The sequence below is a fragment of the Arvicola amphibius genome, chromosome 5 (genome assembly GCF_903992535.2).
Source record: "Arvicola amphibius chromosome 5, mArvAmp1.2, whole genome shotgun sequence".
Lineage (NCBI taxonomy): Eukaryota > Metazoa > Chordata > Mammalia > Rodentia > Cricetidae > Arvicola > Arvicola amphibius.
Window position 1 is genome coordinate 96664488 of NC_052051.1, and position 19064 is coordinate 96683551.

Here is a 19064-nt window from a genome sequence, read left to right on the forward strand (position 1 = left end):
GACTCCTGCCCATCCACCCTCCCAGCAGCCAATGTTTTCTAAGCTCTTTCTGTGTTGCAGGCTTCGCGATAAAACTGAGAACAGGGACAGGACACTTGGATAACAGAAATCTCTCAAAACAAAAACCCAAAAATCTGAGTAATAACAAGAATACAAAACCTTCCTTAAAGGATTTTTAGAGCCATAAATACCACAGTGAATAACGTTCACATGCAAACAAAACTCAGATTTATAAATCGCCCTGTCTGTTGACACAAGTTACCATTAAAATAAAATATCAGTATTGTTTTCATAGATGCACTTCCAAAATTAAACCACTACCATGGAACCAGATTCTATTTTAAGAAATGACCTTTATTAATTTTTGTAACTTTAATCTTTATAGATCCTTTTGGCATGAAATTCTAAATCCTGGCTGGTCTCACGAATATATTTTTAGGAAGTTTGAGGAAACAAAACTGCTTTAGTTAACCCCTCTACTGCCAATCTCTAGCTGTACATGAGCAGAGTCGAGTCCATCCTCACTCAGATACAAACAAGGATTCATCATAATTGCTCCATCCATCTCTGCCTGTGCCCAACCACCTCTCACGTCTCTGAAGGACAAACGCGAGCGAACTCCTGCCCATGCTGGATGAAATCATCCAGTAGGCTAGCCTCCAGAGCCCAGCTTTTTCTTCCTTCCCCAAACACGCAGGTCCTCGCCAGCAACTCGTCTATTTTCTTGAGCCCCTCAACTCAAGGAGCACAAAGCAACTAAGGTTCATTCTTCTTTGCAGAGAAAAATACCAAACCCAGCATATCATCAAACCGAAGAGTTATGCAGTACTGGCCTGACCTAGAGACACAGTCCACTGAGCGAACGTGAGAAGCCGCCTCCCACTCTGTCTGAGAGTGACAGCCCCTGTGTGTGGCCTATTGTACAAACCCGATGACAGGTGAAAACAGGGTCAACCTACCAATCACTAAAGCTGCAACTTGGGGAGCATGTAGTGGCTCTCCATGGGCAAATCTGGGGGGACCACAGATACAGATCTCTGTGAGGCCTTTCTTTGCCTCATGCCTGCTCTACCCATACCTGGGACAACTCTCTCCAACACTGGCTGTGGCAAGCATTCCAGTGCACCCAGAATTAAATATTCAAGCTACAACTGATAGTTAACTTAAATGGAAAAACTCAGTTTTACTAATATTTAATATACAGATTGTCATGGGGCCTTCACCTTGTCTCCAATCACCTGATCACTTGCTTTTAACGGTCTTGAGTTTCTGAGAGAGAAAGTAGGCCACAAACCTAGCATGTGACCATTACACACGGTCAAATAAAATATGGATTCTCTTCCCTTAAATAACATAAAATTCTTGTAACTTTCAGAGCCTTCTGGTCATCTCATGCTGACGCATTCAAAATGACTTTTAAAGGGGAGGAGCCAAAATGGCAGGCTTGAAAACAGTAGCACCTTCCAATTTCTCAATGATTCTGAAGCAGTCAGAAAACTGCTTCTCAGCAGAGCTAGTGACGAAAAGCTGGAGTTTAAATGGGGGCTGTTGAGAGACACGGAGATTGGCTGTTGGGACACAGGGTGAGAAAGAGCACAACAGTGCACAGACCAGAGGGCCTGGCTGCTTTGGGGGGCAAGGTGGACGATACGGTGACAGAAAGAAAACAACAGAAAGGCAGTCTGGAAAACCAGGGCAGAAATGAACCAGAAAGGAAAGTCTGGCTACAGCTGATTTAGAAACGCTTAACTGCTTAGCACTGGCCCATGAGACTCACTCTTTTTCTCAGTGTAAAAGCAGAATGCTGTAACGGGAGCCATCTTGAAACTGCTACTTTGGGAAATGTCAGTGCCTGTGGTGGTTAGATTCAAGCTTCACCTTGACACGGTCTAGTATCATCTGGAAGGCAGTCTCAGTGAGGAATTGCCCAAATCAAGTTGGCCTATGGGTATATCTGGAGGTTGGTATCTTGATTGTGGTAACTGAGGTGGGAAAACATAGCCCACAGTGGGCAGCGTCATCCCCTCAGGTCCATCCTGGACTGTATAGGAATGAAGAAAGTGAGCTAGGTTCTAAGCATGCATGCATCCACTCTTTCTCTGATTGTGGGATGTGACTAACTGCTTCAAATTTCTGCCTTGACTTCCCCCACAGTTATGAACTGTAATCTAATGAGAATTAGGAAAAAATGAAATAGCATAAAAGCAACAAAATGGCCGGGCGGCGGTGGCGCATGCTTTTAATCCCAGCACTCGGGAGGCAGAGGCAGGCGGATCTCTGTGAGTTCGAGACCAGCCTGGTCTACAAGAGCTAGTTCCAGGACAGGCTCCAAAGCTACAGAGAAACCCTGTCTCGAAAAACAAAAAAAAAAAAAAAAAAAGCAACAAAATGACAGAAATTAAGACATACATTTCCATTCTAATTATAAATGGCCTTAATTATCAAACTAAAAGGCATAGACTGGTAAGTGGATTAACAAACAAGATCCAAATCTTTTCCAAGTTATTTTTATTAAACTTATTTGTGTATGTAGGGAGAGGTGCACATGCACAGGTGAAGGTCAGAAGTCAACCAGTGTCAGTTCAGTCCTTACACTATGTGGTACTAAGGGTCAGACGGGGCCATTGGATTGATTCAAGGTCCAACTGTCTGCTGTCTGCAGGAAACACAGCAGCAAAAACACACACAGAGTAAAAGGATGGAAATGATATTCCAAGCAGCCAGTGTGCAGAAGCAAGCAGCAGTAGCTGTACTTAGATCCAACAAAGCAATGTCAAACAATAATAGGAAAGAAAAGAAAGTCACCACATCAGAAAGACATAATCATTGTAAGAATATAGGCACCACATGTGTATATATATATATATATATATATATATATATTTCATTAAACAAACATTATTAGACATAATAGACATAACCATAATAATAATGGTTGTGAGCCAAGATGTGAATTCTGGGACCCAAACCCAGGTCCTCTGGAAGAGCATCAAGTGCTCTTAACAGCTGGGCTATCTTTCCAGTCCCTAAGAAGAATTTTTTAAAAAACTAAAACATATCAAAGACAAGTAATGAGATGGAATCATTAAGTTTCTCACAAAAAAAGGTAATGATCGAGAATATTGACTGCATACTGGGTGTCAGTGGCATACACTTTTAATCCTAGCACTCAGGAGGCAGAGGCAGGTGAATCTTTGTGAGTTCAAGGCCAGCCTGGCCTACAGAGTGAGTCCCAGGGCAGCCAGAGCAATGCAGAGAAATCCCATATCAACCCCCCCCCAAAAAGAATATTCACTGCTGATTGTACAATATCTACAGAAGAACTAACATTATGATCTTCACTCTACTCTATGAACTAGAAAGGAAGAAGTTTTTCTGATGTTAGCCATAAAGTTGCTATCACCCAGATACCTAAGTCAAATAAAGATAACAACTGGCAAAAGAAAATCACAGACCAATGCTCTTGGTAAACATTAATGCAAAAAACAAAAGATTCTGCAAAATATTTGCAGAATAAATTCAACAAACTCTGAAAAGATCATGTACCATGATAATTCTAGTTGCATTCTAGGAATGCAAAGATGATTCAACAATGTAAACTGAGAAAGAAAATACAGCTCCGAACAGAATCAATAACAAACTCACATGACCATCTCAACAGATGTATGAAATCGTTTGACAAAAATTAACATCCTTTCATGATAAAAGGCCCAAAGAAACCACATATAGAAGCACTGGGATTCAACATAATAAATGCTATATATCATTCACTTTTGGGCAACAGCACACTGAAGGGGGAAAACTCAAATCATTTTCTCTAAAATCCGAAACAAGAATGTCCACTGTTGTTGCTTTTATTCAACACAGTACTTAAAATTTAGCTACAACAGTAAGACAAAGAAATTAACGAATAAATAAGAAATATAAATGGAAGAGGAAGATGTCAAATAATTTTTATTTGCAAAGATATAATGCTATACTTAGAGGGACCTAAAGATTCCACCAAAACCTTCTAGACCTGACAAACAAATTTAGCAAAATAACAGTATTTTAAAAATCAACATACAAAACTCAGTAGCTTTTTATATACACCAAAAATGATTCTGCTGAGAAAGTAACTAGGAAAATAATCTCATTCACAAAGGCCTAAAACAGCCCCAAGTTTGAACCGAACCAAAGAGGCAAGAGACCCTTACAGAGAAACTATGCCATATTGAGGAAAGGAACTGAAGAAGAAACTAGAAGAAGTGTTGTTTGGCATTCAATGCAGTGGATGCAACTTGAGCAACTGCTGTCCCAACCGGCAGTTGAAACTCTGCAGCTACCAGTAGCTGGTCTGGACACTGGCCACAGAGCCTGTCAGGAATTCTGTTCCCCCAGGCACTGGCTCAATCACGGCTGCTAAAGAAAACTGGATCTAGATCTCTCTCCTTCTATAGAACTCAGGATTCAAAGATTGACATAAAATACTGCTGGCTCAGAGAAGCTGAATAGCAAGAAGCTAACCTCTTCTTGCTCCTGTCTCCTGAAAAAAGGGACCATCCCTCTGCTCAGCCCCTCACTAAAGAACCCTGGTTACAAAAGCCCCCCACCCTTCCTGACAGCTTCACACCCAAAGGAGTCAGAGCTAGCTTACAGCAGAAATAGCTGCATGTCTGTTGATTTTCACACTGCTCACAACAGCCAGGATATAGACTAGCCTACGTGTCCATCAACAGAGTGGGCTAAGAATTGGGGTGAATCTACACAGCAGAACCAGGGGTTCTTAACCTTTGGGTGGTGACCCCTCGAATCAAACGACCCTTTCACAGGGGTTGCGGAAAACCATCAGAAAACACAGATATTTACATTATGATTCATAACAGTTATGAAGTAACAATGAAAATAATTTTATGGTTGGGGTCATAAATAAAATGAGCCAGAAAGAGAAAGAAGATGTCCTGTATCCTTCCTCGTGTGCAGAATCTAAGTTTTAAGAAAAGTCAGGAAAATAGTTTAGAAAAGAGGCTCAGGGGAGGGGAGAGAAGGAAAGGGAAAGGCCAGTGGCCAATATACGGACGCCACTGGCGGGTGAGAGCATTGAAGCCCATTGTCTTGTAAAATTAATACGCAACAATAAAACACTTTTTGAAGGAAGAGTTACATGGATTTCCCCCAAACATTCCAGATTTGCTGACTCTTTCTGGGATGACAAGGGACTGCCAGCAGAAACCTGTGGGACAGTGACTTGATGTTTACAGACTAATAAAGGCAGACCCTCTATTTTATTAAAGTAGGAGTCAACAATGTGTGGAAAGTAGACACTTCTCTAAGAAAATACAAGCCTCGTGGAGGAGAAAGCATTCTGAATGGCAGATGTTTGGAATGTGGGCCTCTCTGTGGCAAAGCCAGAAATTCATTAACTTTAAAAGTTTCATATGTTCATCTAGTTAAATGTGGAAACAAATTTTTTCTAATGTATTTTAACTTTTTCCAAAAGAAAACTGTCAGTGCTTTTTGAACAGTTTGTCTGAAACATTAAAACACATGATTTTCCTTTGTAGAAAATGACGAGCACAGCATGAAGAGAGAACAATGACGAGCCAAGCTCTGCGGGGAAAAAGACCCGGGTGAACTCTGAGTGAGCCACACAGCCCCGACTTGGTAGGCTGCTCTGTCTCTCACCATTCTATTTTTTTTTTTTACCTGAAATCACATTCCTTTGGCCTGTAATGCAGACTCTAATACAGTGCTTCCAAACATAAGAGAACTTGAGGACGGTGACCCAACCCCACTCCTCACTGCTGTGCATTATTGAGCAAGCTTATGTCACAACCTCATGCCATTTTGCCATGCTGGCTTCTTAGTCTGTGTTCTAAGTAGACTAGGAAGGAGCATATGAGGAGATGCCCTTGAGGTGGCCTGTGAGCTGCTCATGCATCCTGAAACTAGTTCCGGTACCATAAAAATTTCATTTTTTTCCACATAGGTTCCCACTATATAGCTCAGGCTGGTCTTGAACTTGTCATGTAGGCTAGATCAACCTCTATTTCTCAGTCCTCCTGCCCCAGGCCCTCCAGTGCTGGAATTACAGGTATGTACCTCCATGCCTTTCAGCATGAGTGCTGTTTTGGTTTTCTGTTTGTTTTTAGTACTGTGCTAGAACCTGGGGCCTCCTACATGGTAGGCAAGCACTCTACCACTGGGCTATATATAACCTATATACCACTGAGCCTCCATCTTTTCAGAAGTCTTTCAGATCTACTACCTATAAGACCAACTTGGAGCCGTTGAGCAACAAGTACAAAACTAAATGTGTCAGTACGAACTCCACAATTACATTTGTACAAATGTCTAATTATCCACAATAACAAATAATTAAAGCAAAAATAACTGACGGCTGTTGGAGAAAATTAAAAGTGTCTTCATCATCATTATCTTCTACTTCCCTATTGGCATATTTACACTATATGGTTTAAAAAGTGCTTTATCATTGGCTTATCTTTTCAGTTTTTTCTTTCCATGTAGTGAGATATACGTACAGTATGTTAGAACGTTCACACATGCATACAATTTATACATAAATTCGCATCTACCACATGGCACGTTCAACTACCTATCATTTACGGTGATTCCAGTCAAGACTCTTCCAACACTAACCCAGACACTCTAAGCTCCAAAATTACTCCCTCTTCTGGCAATATTTCTCTTCTCAGCAGCCGTTCCAGGAGCAAGGATTTGAACTTAGGACTGAATTCCTGCACTCACATCCAGCCTACGGTAAAATGCTGTTTCTTAGACTCCTCCTTTTTTTTACCTCCCAGTCCAAGATGAGAGCCTGGGGTGATAGCCTAGCACAATACCGGGTGTTGATAAAGCAGCGCCAATCGCATGCACCCTCATCTCCACCAGGTGTCCCCTGCCAGAGTGCCCTGTCTGTTTCTGTCCCCTGAAGGTCTCATTGCCGCCCCCACCCGCCCCCGACCTCTGGTTGGCGCATCAGATGAAGCGAATCTTTGCAGACACTGAAGTAGTGCTACAGATATAACGGGAAGTGCTACCGAAGTTTCCTAGGTATAAGGTTGCAAAACCTAAAAGTCTGACAGACAGCCTCCTCTAAAGCCCAGGGTCAGTCCCGTGCTGGCCCGGCACCGTCTGGGTGATGGACATTTTGCTATGAAGCCTCGAGCTTCATCTACAAGCTGGAACCTGACCATACCTTTCACTCACCCTCGCTTTGCCCACCCCGCCTAGGATGGCATGCGACCAGGGTTGAGCTCCTACTGGCTCATACCAAGAGCTCGGCGCCCAGGTCGCAGGGTCCCCAGCCAGTCTGGCCTTGGAAGAGTCCGGTCCCTGTCACTTGAGGTCATTAGCTCCTGTGAGGAAAGGAAGATCTATCCTTTGGCCACAGTGACTGGCCCATGTAGAGAGCTAGTCACAACTTTCGACCCAATTCCCGCTACCCGTGCGGACCATACCTGGATAGTGTGGCCACTGCCCTGTGCGGTTGGGCCGCCCACCAATTTGCAATAAAGCTCGGGCCTAGGCCTTGCGACCTCCGGACCCCGCTCTCCGCAGGTAGCGGTGGCCCAGATTCTTGCCGCCTGGGCCAGATTGAAGTAGGGTGGGTGCAGGCTGAGCGCGGCCGCCGGAGGGTCCTGAGCCACCGTACTGTTGCAAGGCGACATCCTCAGCAGCAGCAATAGCAATAGCGTGAGCAGCGGCGGTGAGGATCGCGGTGCCCAGGCTGGAGCCACCGCCATCCTGTGGCGCTGGATCTCCTGCCTGTACATGGCGTGGCACCGTAAAGTAGGCTGCTGCCACTCTCCGCGCTCCTGTTCAGCCCCGGGATGTGGGAGGCGCCCAGGGCCGCGCCCCTCTGTCCACGCGCTGAGCCCGCCGCGTAGGCGCGGCTCCGGGGTTGTGGAACCTGCTGCTGCTTCAGGCACCCGAGCGATCAGGAACCAGAAAGTGTGGACTCTGTGGGCTGCAAACTTTCTCCCCAACTCCTCAAAGTCAGAGCACCAGCAAGGGTGCTCCGACTGTCCTAACATCCAGGTAAGAAATCAAAGCAGTCTTCTTTCCAAATATTCAAGGTCTCCAGCTTCTGGGAGGCTTGCAGGACTGTAGAACTTGTGTCAAAGACGTTTCCAGTTCCCAGGCGAGCATTGATCTGAGTCCATTCTTCTACTTCGCCGCTACAGCTACGTGCTGAACCAGGGATTAAAGGATCTCAATGAGTTAGCAGTAGTGGCAAGTACACGTCCAAACCACAATCCTGTGGTGCGCGCTGTGGTTAGCCGAGCTAGAAAGGTACCTCAGGGAATTCCTTTAGAAGTCCAGGTACTACTCGCTCACGGTTGAAACTTGACCACTTTCCAGCACTGTGTCCACAATAGGTCCTCTAAGCTATTAGAGGAGGTGCCATTGCTGGGAAAGTCAGCATGCTCAAGTACTTTAAGTGTCCCAGATGAACAGGACTAAAGCTTTGAAGACTGGAGAGCCGGGAAAGAGGCAAGACGTGAGAACACCGCTCCGTCTGGATACAGAGACGGGGACAAAATGGCACAGGAGAGGTGCTGTGGTCGGAATATCCCTGCCCCTCCCCCACATATTCCTAGGCTGAAACCCTGCCGTCCAGCCGCGATGGTTTTAACTAAAGAATTTTTTGCGTCTATTATAAATAACTCCAGTATGCATATGATTTGCCTCAACCCTTTCAATTGTAGAGCTCTATATCTGGGGAATATTCAGGCAAATACATCGCAGGGGCAGTGCTGGCGAACGGAATCAGAGTCCCAAGCTGGACGTGGTGGCCCACGTTGCAATCCCCCACTATGGAAGGCTGAGGCTGTGGATCGGGCTACATAACAAAACCCCATCACAAAATAATAATAAATAAGACATAAGGGCAGAGTGTGCTGTCTCCAACACTTGTGGTACACTGCCGGAGAGCACAGTGGACAGACTTGTGTAGAAGCCAGGACACAGCCCCACCTCAGGTCATCTGGTTTCACTGTCTACGGTGACTTTGTGTTCGAAAGCTCCTCACTTTGTGTTTCTCAGCTATAAAAGCTCAGATGGACTCAGATGAAGGATTGAGTTCACTGGTATATTTATAAAACGCTGGGATAGTTTTGAGACCAATTTAATACGTTTCTTCTTCAAAAATATGGAGGGAGGGAAAGGAGTTTATGAGCCTGATATAAAGGAGAAGCCATAAGGACATACTGAAAACTCAAATGTGAGACAGCACCTTATTCAACACACAGGGGAAAACAGATGCAGGAGAGACTGTGCTCATAGCTGATAGCTCACTATACCTTCATGACACAACTTTTACAAAAATGAACACAGAAAAGCTAGGAGAATAAACAGGCAATTTAAAAGCAGATAAACATAGCTGGCTTAGAATTTTGATCTTCCTGGGAATCAAGATACAAACAAGACACCAACCAATAAGCCTCTCCTTCCACTTATCAAGTTGATAAAATGAATTAAATATAAAATTGAGAATTGAAGAAAATTCATGAAATCAACACACTCTTGGTAAAAGTGAAGAAACCTTCCATTTGAGGGAGGAATTTCTGCATGGCCTCGCAAATGACTCCAATATATAATTTGCCCTGCAGTTTCTTTTGGGGAGATTTATAGCCCTGAAATAGTCAGGAATGTTTATGAAGATTCAATCCAATGGTTCCTTGAAGCTATTTAATTTGTTTGTTTTAAGTTTATAAGACCCTAAGGCCATAAAAACAACCTTATAGGAATGTATTTTGACATATGTTTGTAATATTTGACAAAAAGGAAATTTAAAATGTACAATTCTATCAATTCTATCTCTAGCACTAGCAAAATGAAATTAAGAAAAAAGTCTATAAGAGCATCAAAAAGAATAAAATTCTTGGGCATGAAGTAAACTAAGAATTCAACTGTAAAGACTAAAGATCGTTCAAAGACATTTTGGAAGAGCTTAGTACAGGTTGCCTAGACTTACAATGAGAAAAAATCTTATAAACTCATGACAAAATTATAAGTCAAAGCCGGGCGGTGGTGGCGCACACCTTTAATCCCAGCACTCGGGAGGCAGAGGCAGGTGGATCTCTGTGAGTTCGAGGCCAGCCTGGTCTACAAGAGCTAGTTCCAGGACAGGCTCTAAAAAAGCTGCAGAGAAACCCTGTCTCGAAAAACAAAAAAAAAATTATAAGTCAAAAAATGAATCTAAGCACTCGGGAGGCAGATGCAGGTGGATCTCTGTGAGTTCAAGACCAGCCTGGTCTACAAGAGCTAGTTCCAGGACAGGCTCCAAAGCCACAGAGAAACCCTGTCTTGAAAAAAACAAAAAAAAAAATGAATCTAGAACACTTAGCCTACTGACCCGCTCAGATTAGCTACATGGGGCACTGTAGAGTTTTGTGTTTTCACCTTTGTGGGTATGTGGGTAACTACAATCTGGGACTTACAACAGCTGCCAAGGCCCAACATCAAAAAATATCTTATTCTTGTTACATATCATTAGCACATGAAATATATTTAAAATTTGTGCTCAGTTTGTATTGTTTTTATTCAGTCAATAAATTGGGAGGGTGGGGAAGGAAGCCAGGTGTCCTAGTCTGCTTTCTGTTGTTAGGAAAGACACCAAAACCAAAAGCATCTTATAAGTCAGCCAGGAACCCAGAGACAGGAACTAAAAACAGGTCCTGGGGGACACTTCCTACTAGCTTGCTTGCAAGCTCACGTCTACCTCCCCTTTGCCACAACTCAAGCCATCTTCTGGGGATGGTCCTGCCCACAGTGTGCTGAGCCCACCTACATCAATTAGCAAAAATAAAAATGCCCCACGGGCATACACATGGGCCAACATGCTTCAGTTGGTTCTTCAACTGAGGCTCTCTTCCCAGGTGTGTCCAGGTGACAACCAAAATAAGCATCACAACAATCCATCATTGATTTGGGTGACTATCTGTAAAGGACCATCTATACTGAGGTTGGTACATAAAGCGTCAGAGTGGCAATACTCCACACAGCAGGCTAAGATTGAATACGATACCTATCAAAATACCATTTTCTTATATTTGTTTTTGTTTCTGTTTTTCTTGCCTTTTTTCAGAAACTGATGTGAAGATCCTAAAATTCTTACAAAAATGCAGGTGACCCAGAATGGTCATAATGATTCAAAAAACAACAAAGTATAGGATTCTCTTCTTGACTTCAGATTTAAAACAAAGTGACAGTGATCAAGACTGTGTTACTGTCCACAGGATAAACACAGAGATCAATTAATACAATTGAGAGTCCATAAATAAATCTTTAAGTCATGGTCACTTGGTTTTCAACAGGATACCAAGATCATTCTGTGAGAAAAGAATCCTATCAATGAAAGGTGCTTGTTGAAACGGATATCCACGTGCGAGAAGATGAACTCCTCCTTCACACCACACACAACTCGAAGGATGTAAGCCACAACTCTGAAAGGAAACGATTCTTAGATATAGCAAAAGTACAAAACAAAGGAACCTTATTAAATTCGAAAACCTCTGCTTTTCACAGGGTAAAGGTGTTTCAGAAACACCTGTCTCACAAAGCAGCCACAGCCAGAACAAAGAACTCTTACCACCCAACCATTATTTTTAAATATGAAGTCAAGTATGCAGACCTTAGTTCAGATCCCCAGCTCCCATGTAAAACCCCAGCATCGCACTGGGGTCAGGGAGGGGTACGGAGGCAGAACCATCTAGGGCTCACTGGCTAGTTAGTCTAGTGGAAATGGGGAGCTCCACATTCAGGGAGAGACCCTGTCTCAATAAATTAAATGAAGGGTGATAAAGGAAGACACCCAAAATCAACCTGTGGTTTCCACATGCACATACAAAAGAGCATACACACACACACACACACACACACACACACACACACGGCACACATACATATACCACACAACAAAACAAAACGTCTTGTCAGTCTGGAGATGTAGTTCAGGTGGTAGGGTTTTTGCCTGGGTTTCTCCCCAGCACTGTATGAAATGGGGTGTGGTGGCACATGTCTATATTACCAACACTCAGGAGGTGGGGCAGGAGATCAGAGGTTCCAAGTCATCTTCAGGTACACAGCAAACTCCATACCAGCATGGGATACAAAAGTCTGTCTCAAATCAAAATAAACACAAAGAAAAAACTGGTGATGTTAAAGTGTGGTGGGTGTTTTCCCAGTGATGGCAGATTTAAATATAATTAGATAAAGCCTTTGTGTCTAAAGGCAGTGCCTGTTACCAAGGCTGTCTCTCTACAGATGATGTATTACAAGCAAGTATCCACTTCTACAAACCTAGACACTGCAGGAGTCATGAAACAAGACTTTGCAGGGGGAGAGAAAGGCAGTTTTCAAGTTTCAGTTTATGAGTTTAAATTAATTCCGAGCAGATGCTTTTTAAATACAAAGGCAGCACACGTGGCCACACTCCTGCAAACCTGCAGTTTTAAGCCAGAGAGATGATACTTCAAGAAATTAAATCACTTGCCAATGAGAGTGTTAATTGCAGGAGAATTGATCGTACAGTCATTCCACTATGCCAATAAAGGCAATTTTAATCAAAGAATGTAGTCAGTGATTGGCGAGCAGGATTAGCGTAGAGTTGTTGAAGGACTGAGGGGGTCTGTTAGAGAGGGACAGGAAGAGAAAAGAGAGTCTTTCGGGTATTTCTTGGGCTAGTAGATCAGGAAATACGCGGAGAAAGGGTTAACCAGTCAGCTCTCTGGTCTTTATCTCAATTTCTCACTCCCGAGTTTTTATTATACTGGAAAATTTGAGGTAATTGATTCATTTGTTCCTCTGAGTTTTGTTTGTTTGTGTTTTGGTTTGGGAACCTTTATTGGTTTCATTTTGGATAGGATTTTATTTTAAATGGAAATAATAAGATGAACCCAGGATTTATTTCTTTCTTTTCCCTCCCTCTCTCCCTTCCTTCCTTTCTCCTTTTCTTTCTTTCTTGTGACAATAATCTCACTATGTTGCCCAAAATGATTCTGAACCTGTGGATTCAAGTGATCCTCCTGCCTCGGCCTGCCCAGTAACCAGACTTAGGGTTGCTTGCCACCACTCTCAGCTGGACTCAGAACTTGGAATTTCTCATTTGTGTTTCTAAGAGATTCTGAAAGGACAAAAGGAAATGATGCCCTGATGTGGGACAAAGATTACAGACATGTCCTGAGGACACAAGGGACTACGGAGTTAGTCCTAAAGGAGTGGGCGGGGCAAAACGGACATCAACAACACAGGTGAATTTGGGACTTGGCTGGTATCTAATGCTTCAGAGATGATTCAGGCCCTTCTGAGTCCTTGGGAACTTAAGATGGAAATTAAATTTGTGTGCCATTGTTTTCAAGCATTTCTCTAGGGTCAAGAACCTAGGTGTGCAAGGAGATCGACCACTGTGTTGAAGGGTGAAGTCGAGTGTCGGGGCAACAGCGTACTTACAGCAGACGCTCTGTTAAATCAAGCCTTGCGTTTTCTGCCTTTGCCTTTTCCTACACCCTCTGCCCTACGGTAGCTTTTCAGATGCCTCCTAGGGGTATGAACTGGGATCAGAACCCTAGGTCCTGTTTGTTATTACTTGTTTTCTGTGCACTATATACTCTCAAACCACAACAACTTGCTACTGGTTTGGTTTCACTGAAGGAACAGGTTATGAAAGCTGCCCCCTTCTCCCCTTTCCCTCACAGAAAAAGCAATGACTCCTCCACAGACGACAGCAGCGTGTGGGTCATATGCAGAAATGAAAAGAATGTAAACAAAACAGAAAGACAAAGGCTAACATCTCCCACCTGTAGCCTCTGGGGGGCAAACTAAACAATGAAAAGCACCACTGGCAATCCTGCCATCCCAGGGTTAGCTACACAGCAAACCTGAAGATGGAAAGAGTCTTTCAGGACTCTTAGAAAAGAAAGCAGTACAGCTGAGCATGGTGGCTTAGACCCACAATCCCAGCACTCGGGAAGGTCGCTGAGTTCAAGGTCAGGTCGGTCTACACGTTGAGACTATACCTCAAAAATAAGAAAATACTACAGGTGGAAGACAAGTGAAAAAATATAGGGGACCCAGAAACAAGATCACACAGCTATAGCCACCTAATCTTTGACAACAGTGTCAACGCATACACTGGGTAAAAGACAAACTCCTCAACAAACGGCACCCAGAAAGCTGGACATCTACATGTAAAAGAATGAAACCAGAGCCATTTCTCTCGCCCTGCACAAAATCAATTCAAAATGGATCAGACCTTAATTGAAAAAAAGCTGAAATTGTAAAAGTGCTAGAGGAGAGCAGACAGCACAGCGAGGACTTCGGAACAGACCCTAAGACAGCATCTCTGAGCCTGGAGATGCAGCTCTGTGGTAGAACAAGGCCACACATGCACGAGACTGTAGGTTCAATCCCTAGCAATGCAATCCATGCCCCCAAAGAGAAAGATACTTCAAGATCAGAAAAAAAAAAAGCTTCTGCACAGCACAGGAACCATATGAGAGAGAATCTTGTCAGCCACATATTCAATACAGACTGATCCTAGAATTTATAAGGAACTCTAAAGCCAAACACCTGAGGAATGCTAGCAAGTTAGCAAGTGACCAAATGTGCTGAAAAGACAGCTCTCAAGAGAAGAAATGCAAATGGCTAATAAATAGTTGACGAGGTTTTCAACATCTTTAGCTATCAGGGAGTGCTAAATTATAATGACTTTTGATTTCCTCTCAACTCAGCCAGAATGGCTATAGTCAAGAAACTAGGACTGAGCGAAAGGCTTACCCAACGAAGTGTTTGCGCGTAGAGTTCGAGGACTGGAGTTTGACCCTCCAAGAACCCATGTAAAGCAAGCCAGGCATAATGGCATGCACTTGTAATTCCAGCACCACTGTGGGGAGCAGACTGTTTCTGGGACTTTCTGGCTAGCACGCCTTGCTGAGTTAGTGTTCCCCAGATTAATGAGAGTCCCTGTCTCAGAAAACAATGTGATGATTCCTGAGGAATGGCACCTGCAGTTGACTCTGACCTGAACACCCCCATCCCCACCCCCACGCAGAATCGAGCAACAACGAATGTTGCTGAGGATGCAGAGGAAGAAGAGAACTAAATCACCAGTCACGGAAACGTCAGCTGATGCAGACACGATGGAGATCAATTGCCCTGTGATCAGCTTCGTACAGCATTCCTGAGATGTTCATCCAAAAGGTTCTCAGTTGCATACCACAAAGAACCCGTACATCCACATTCATCCAAGTTATGGAGCACCTCTGTAAACTGCAAGTGCAGACTTTTCTTTAGTGTGAAATGATCGGCATGCACATCCTGGTCATTCCTGATCAAGTGAAGAAGGCGAACATCCCTTGGCTTGTGTGGCCATACTCTAAATAAAGGCAGTGTTGTTACTGGCCATTTTGAAAACTGAGGACCGCCCCCCCCCCCTTAGGTACTGGATATCGAGAAACATAAATCCAGCATCACTTTTTATTCATAGATATGGAAGTGGAAGTCAAGGTGCCTCAAAACAGTGCCCAGAACCCAGGCTCAGGCTGCCTCCCTCCACTCCCTCTCTAGTGTGGGCTTCTCTGCTCCAGGACTCTGGTCTAAGGGTTTCTTATGAAGCAGAGACCCTGACTTGGTGACCTGTGACCTGTGAGTACCGAAGTCTTCTCAGCTCAGAATCATCAGTGCTAACCATACCAAGTGGAATTCTTGGCCAGGTGGGATCCCATGTTCTTACTCACTGTAGGCAGATCCCACTTGGCAGTGGTGCCTCTCACTAGGGCTCTCCCTGGTAAGTTCTGCCAAAAACCCTGCGAAGAATTCGCATTCCAATCATGTGAGTTTCCTCCCAGTGCTTGCTTTACGCACTCTAGTTCTGCCTTCACTTAAAATATGTGCTTGGGCAGAACAAGTAATTTCCGCCCTTCGTGTGTGTTACTGCAAGCAGCCATTTGAAGATAAAAGAAAGCCTACACCTTTACTTCTTCCTCCCAGCCGAGAACTACCCTGCTAGGCAAGTGGGTGGAAGCCATTATCCTCATCGTACAGAGGAGGGAAAGCAAGACAATGGGTAATGACGCATCCTGCTCAGGCTTACTGGAGATGGTAAGGAATGGAGCCTGCCTTTGCCTGACAAGATGTTGGTAATTAATCTGGCAAAGTTTTTAAGTGAAAATTCGAAAACAGCTTCAAAAATAAACTTGTTACAGCTTTCTCACTTTTCTCCTTCTGCTGACCCTGGATGTGAGGATTTGCTTCCTCCTGAACAGTTCTACCACCACAGAGTGAAAACACTTGCCATCTCTCACTCAGCCACACTATACTTGTTTCTGGGGCTGAGATACATCATTTCAGAAGCAGGAATTTTGGTAAGAATATTTCAAACAGGCCCAAATAAAGAGATCTTGCTACAGTTTGTATCTGAAGTGCTCCCAGCATCTCTTGTGGAAAAGGTTTGAACCCTGGCCAAACATTTAACTACTTAGTACAATATTGGAGCCTTCCAAAGGTAGGGCCAGTGAAAGGAATTCGGGGGCAGGGTGGGGGGATGGGTGTTGAAAGGGTTGCGCTGCTGGCCCCCAATGAGCAGAGCCTCAGAATTTATGTTCGTGTGTTGCTCCTCTACCGAGGGTAAACCAAAGAGACACGAGCAAGCTCAGAGCCAACAGAAGTTTAAGAGTCTCTTGTCTTCTAGAAGCTCTCCCTTTGGGAACTCAGATCCCAAAGTGTAAGTCTAAATGCGGCTGGAGAAGAGGGATTCTGGAGAATGTGAGGTCACATGACCTGTGGTGGAGCACAGCCTGTGGGAGAGACCTCGGCCAAGGCAGCAGGACTCTCAACTAATCTCATCCCAGATCAGTGGGTTCTGGGGATCCTCATACTTGCAACTCTTTAACCTCTAAACCATTTTCCCATCCCTTAGAGCTTTTGATGGGGACTTGCATCAGAGATAACCCACACACATGAAATCTTATCTTTCTCCTAACCACCAACATGAATCAACCAAAACCACCTGCTATCGTTGTAGCTTTTGCTCTTAAATGTCCAAGTTCTAAAGTATCAGAGGTGGCAGGACACTTTCTGGAGATTTTCCTCCCTGAGCTTCTCTGGGAAACTGAAAATCTCAGACTCTGATGCCTACATGTATAAATTCTGCATACAGGGCACGTGAAAAGATTAAAATTAAGTCTCTCTGTCCCTATTTCTCTTTGTTTCTTTGGCCTTTGTTTCTGGGTAAGTGTCTAGGGGAAAAGAAAATTCGATCTCTTGGGTCTCATGCCCTGTGTTTTGCTCTTGTCTAAATGTTCCATTAATTCCATTCCAAGTTTTGGTTTTTTTTAATCTTCTTGGGGCAGTGTTTTCTGCCAAGCAATCAAGAGCAGTGCCAGAAAGGACAGTTCTTCAAAAATAGACATCTTTAGTTGCTTCTATAACTTCTCCAAGGCAAATACAGCATTCAAGCAATCTTTGAGACTCGTGGCTTGTCTCTGAAGTTGTTCTTCCTTGAATGGCTTGCTTCTTGCCATGGACCTCTATGGCTTCCATCTCAGATCTTTTGACGTTCTATTGGTTGTGAAGAACGCGCATTTCCATTGCATTTACACCGAGCAAGGGAGGTGAGTTTGGATGAAAACTCCACTAACACAATAAGCAATGCATAGACAAGAGGCCAGAAGAGAACCTAGGAGCTCAGTTACAGAGATGTCCAGCATCGCCCTTCCTCATGTTAGTAAGTACAGTCCCAGCCGGGGTCTGTCAAACTGCCAGACTGCGACTGAGCGTGTCATGTAGCTATTACAATGAGCAAAGTACAAAGCTTAACTGTAAACATTCTGAGCAGATTGATGTTGCTATGCCATCCAACTACGTGGTCACTTTTCTCATAACCAGTTTTATATCGTGTGTTATAAAATATTGGCCACCAGCAACTTGGAACTTATTTTATTGGGTTTTTCTTCCCAGGGAGTTAAAGATACACTAATTTAAATGACCTTAGTAGATGATCACCTTCTAGCTTCAGGACTAAGGCAGTGTGGGAACAGCACAGGCAGTTAAAACCATCTGTCAATGATTGGGTAGTATTGGCAAATAATATCTAATTTAAACCTTTCCTATTCACTCACCTGTAGATACGACAAATATTTAAAGACTGGAGTTTTGTGATTTTTTTTTTAAAGCATGAAACAGCCTGTCTCGTTCTCTTGGCTCAGGGTGAGTAATTGAACCCAAGTTTAGACACTCAAAAGAAATGACACATTTGCTAAAGGTAACCCTGTTTCCCTACTCCACTATAGCATTTACTGATTAAGCTGGCTCCACACAGAGACATGAGAGAAGGAGGTTTTCATAATACGAATTTGATAGCGCCAAAGCCATGACTCATTCATATGAAGAACAAATGTGTCACCGGGGGATCTCAGGTGACATCCACACCCTACATTTAGCACAGTAAGTCATACTCCTTGAAGCTCTGTGTCTACAAACTTACGTTCAGGTCAGTGGGAAAGCGCTTCATAGCAGGACCAAGACCCTGAGTAAAAATGTCCTCTAATTCAGGGCATCTTACTGAGGAGGTCTCGGGGAGCAGTGTGAGCTACAGCTGTGGGCAGTTTCCTCTCTTTAGCACATTGGCCTTGGCACAGTCTTGCTTCTGAGTTTTCGCCACTGTGTGCTCTACCATAAACTGGCTTGTTGCCCCAGTCCTGTGTGGCTTTTGGCAGCCATCCAGGCCCAATGTGCTTCAGGTGTCTGCTGAACTAGATAATAAGGACAGGGGTATTGGGAGGTTAAACGACCCAACGTTTGTGATCACTGTTATGTTTCCCCTTCAACTTGCCCTCACCCCCTTGACCAAGCTTCCATCCTACAGTGGAATAATAAAGCCCACAGGCTGAAGAGTTCCAAGTGTGAGCCACAGTGCAAGCTTCCCTGTGTCCTAGAACAAGTGTGAGCTACAGTGCAAGCTTCCCTGTGTCCTAGCACCATTCCCTGGGACTTTGGGAAGTTATGAGTCCTCTCTAAGTTTCAGTCCCTGCAAACTGAGCACTTGTTCATGGATGGATGAA

At 43.9% G+C, this 19064-nt stretch overlaps 1 protein-coding gene across 1 annotated transcript in view; it reads right to left on the minus strand.

Moving 5' to 3' along the window:
- The window catches only part of Lama3 (laminin subunit alpha 3), a 219437-nt gene extending 211692 nt beyond the window's left edge, over nt 1-7745 (minus strand). The window contains exon 1 of the mRNA XM_038330296.1: nt 7461-7745. Within this exon, the coding sequence (XP_038186224.1) occupies nt 7461-7745 (285 nt within the window). The remainder of the gene's footprint in view (nt 1-7460) is intronic.
- Between the last annotated feature and the right edge of the window lie 11319 nt (nt 7746-19064).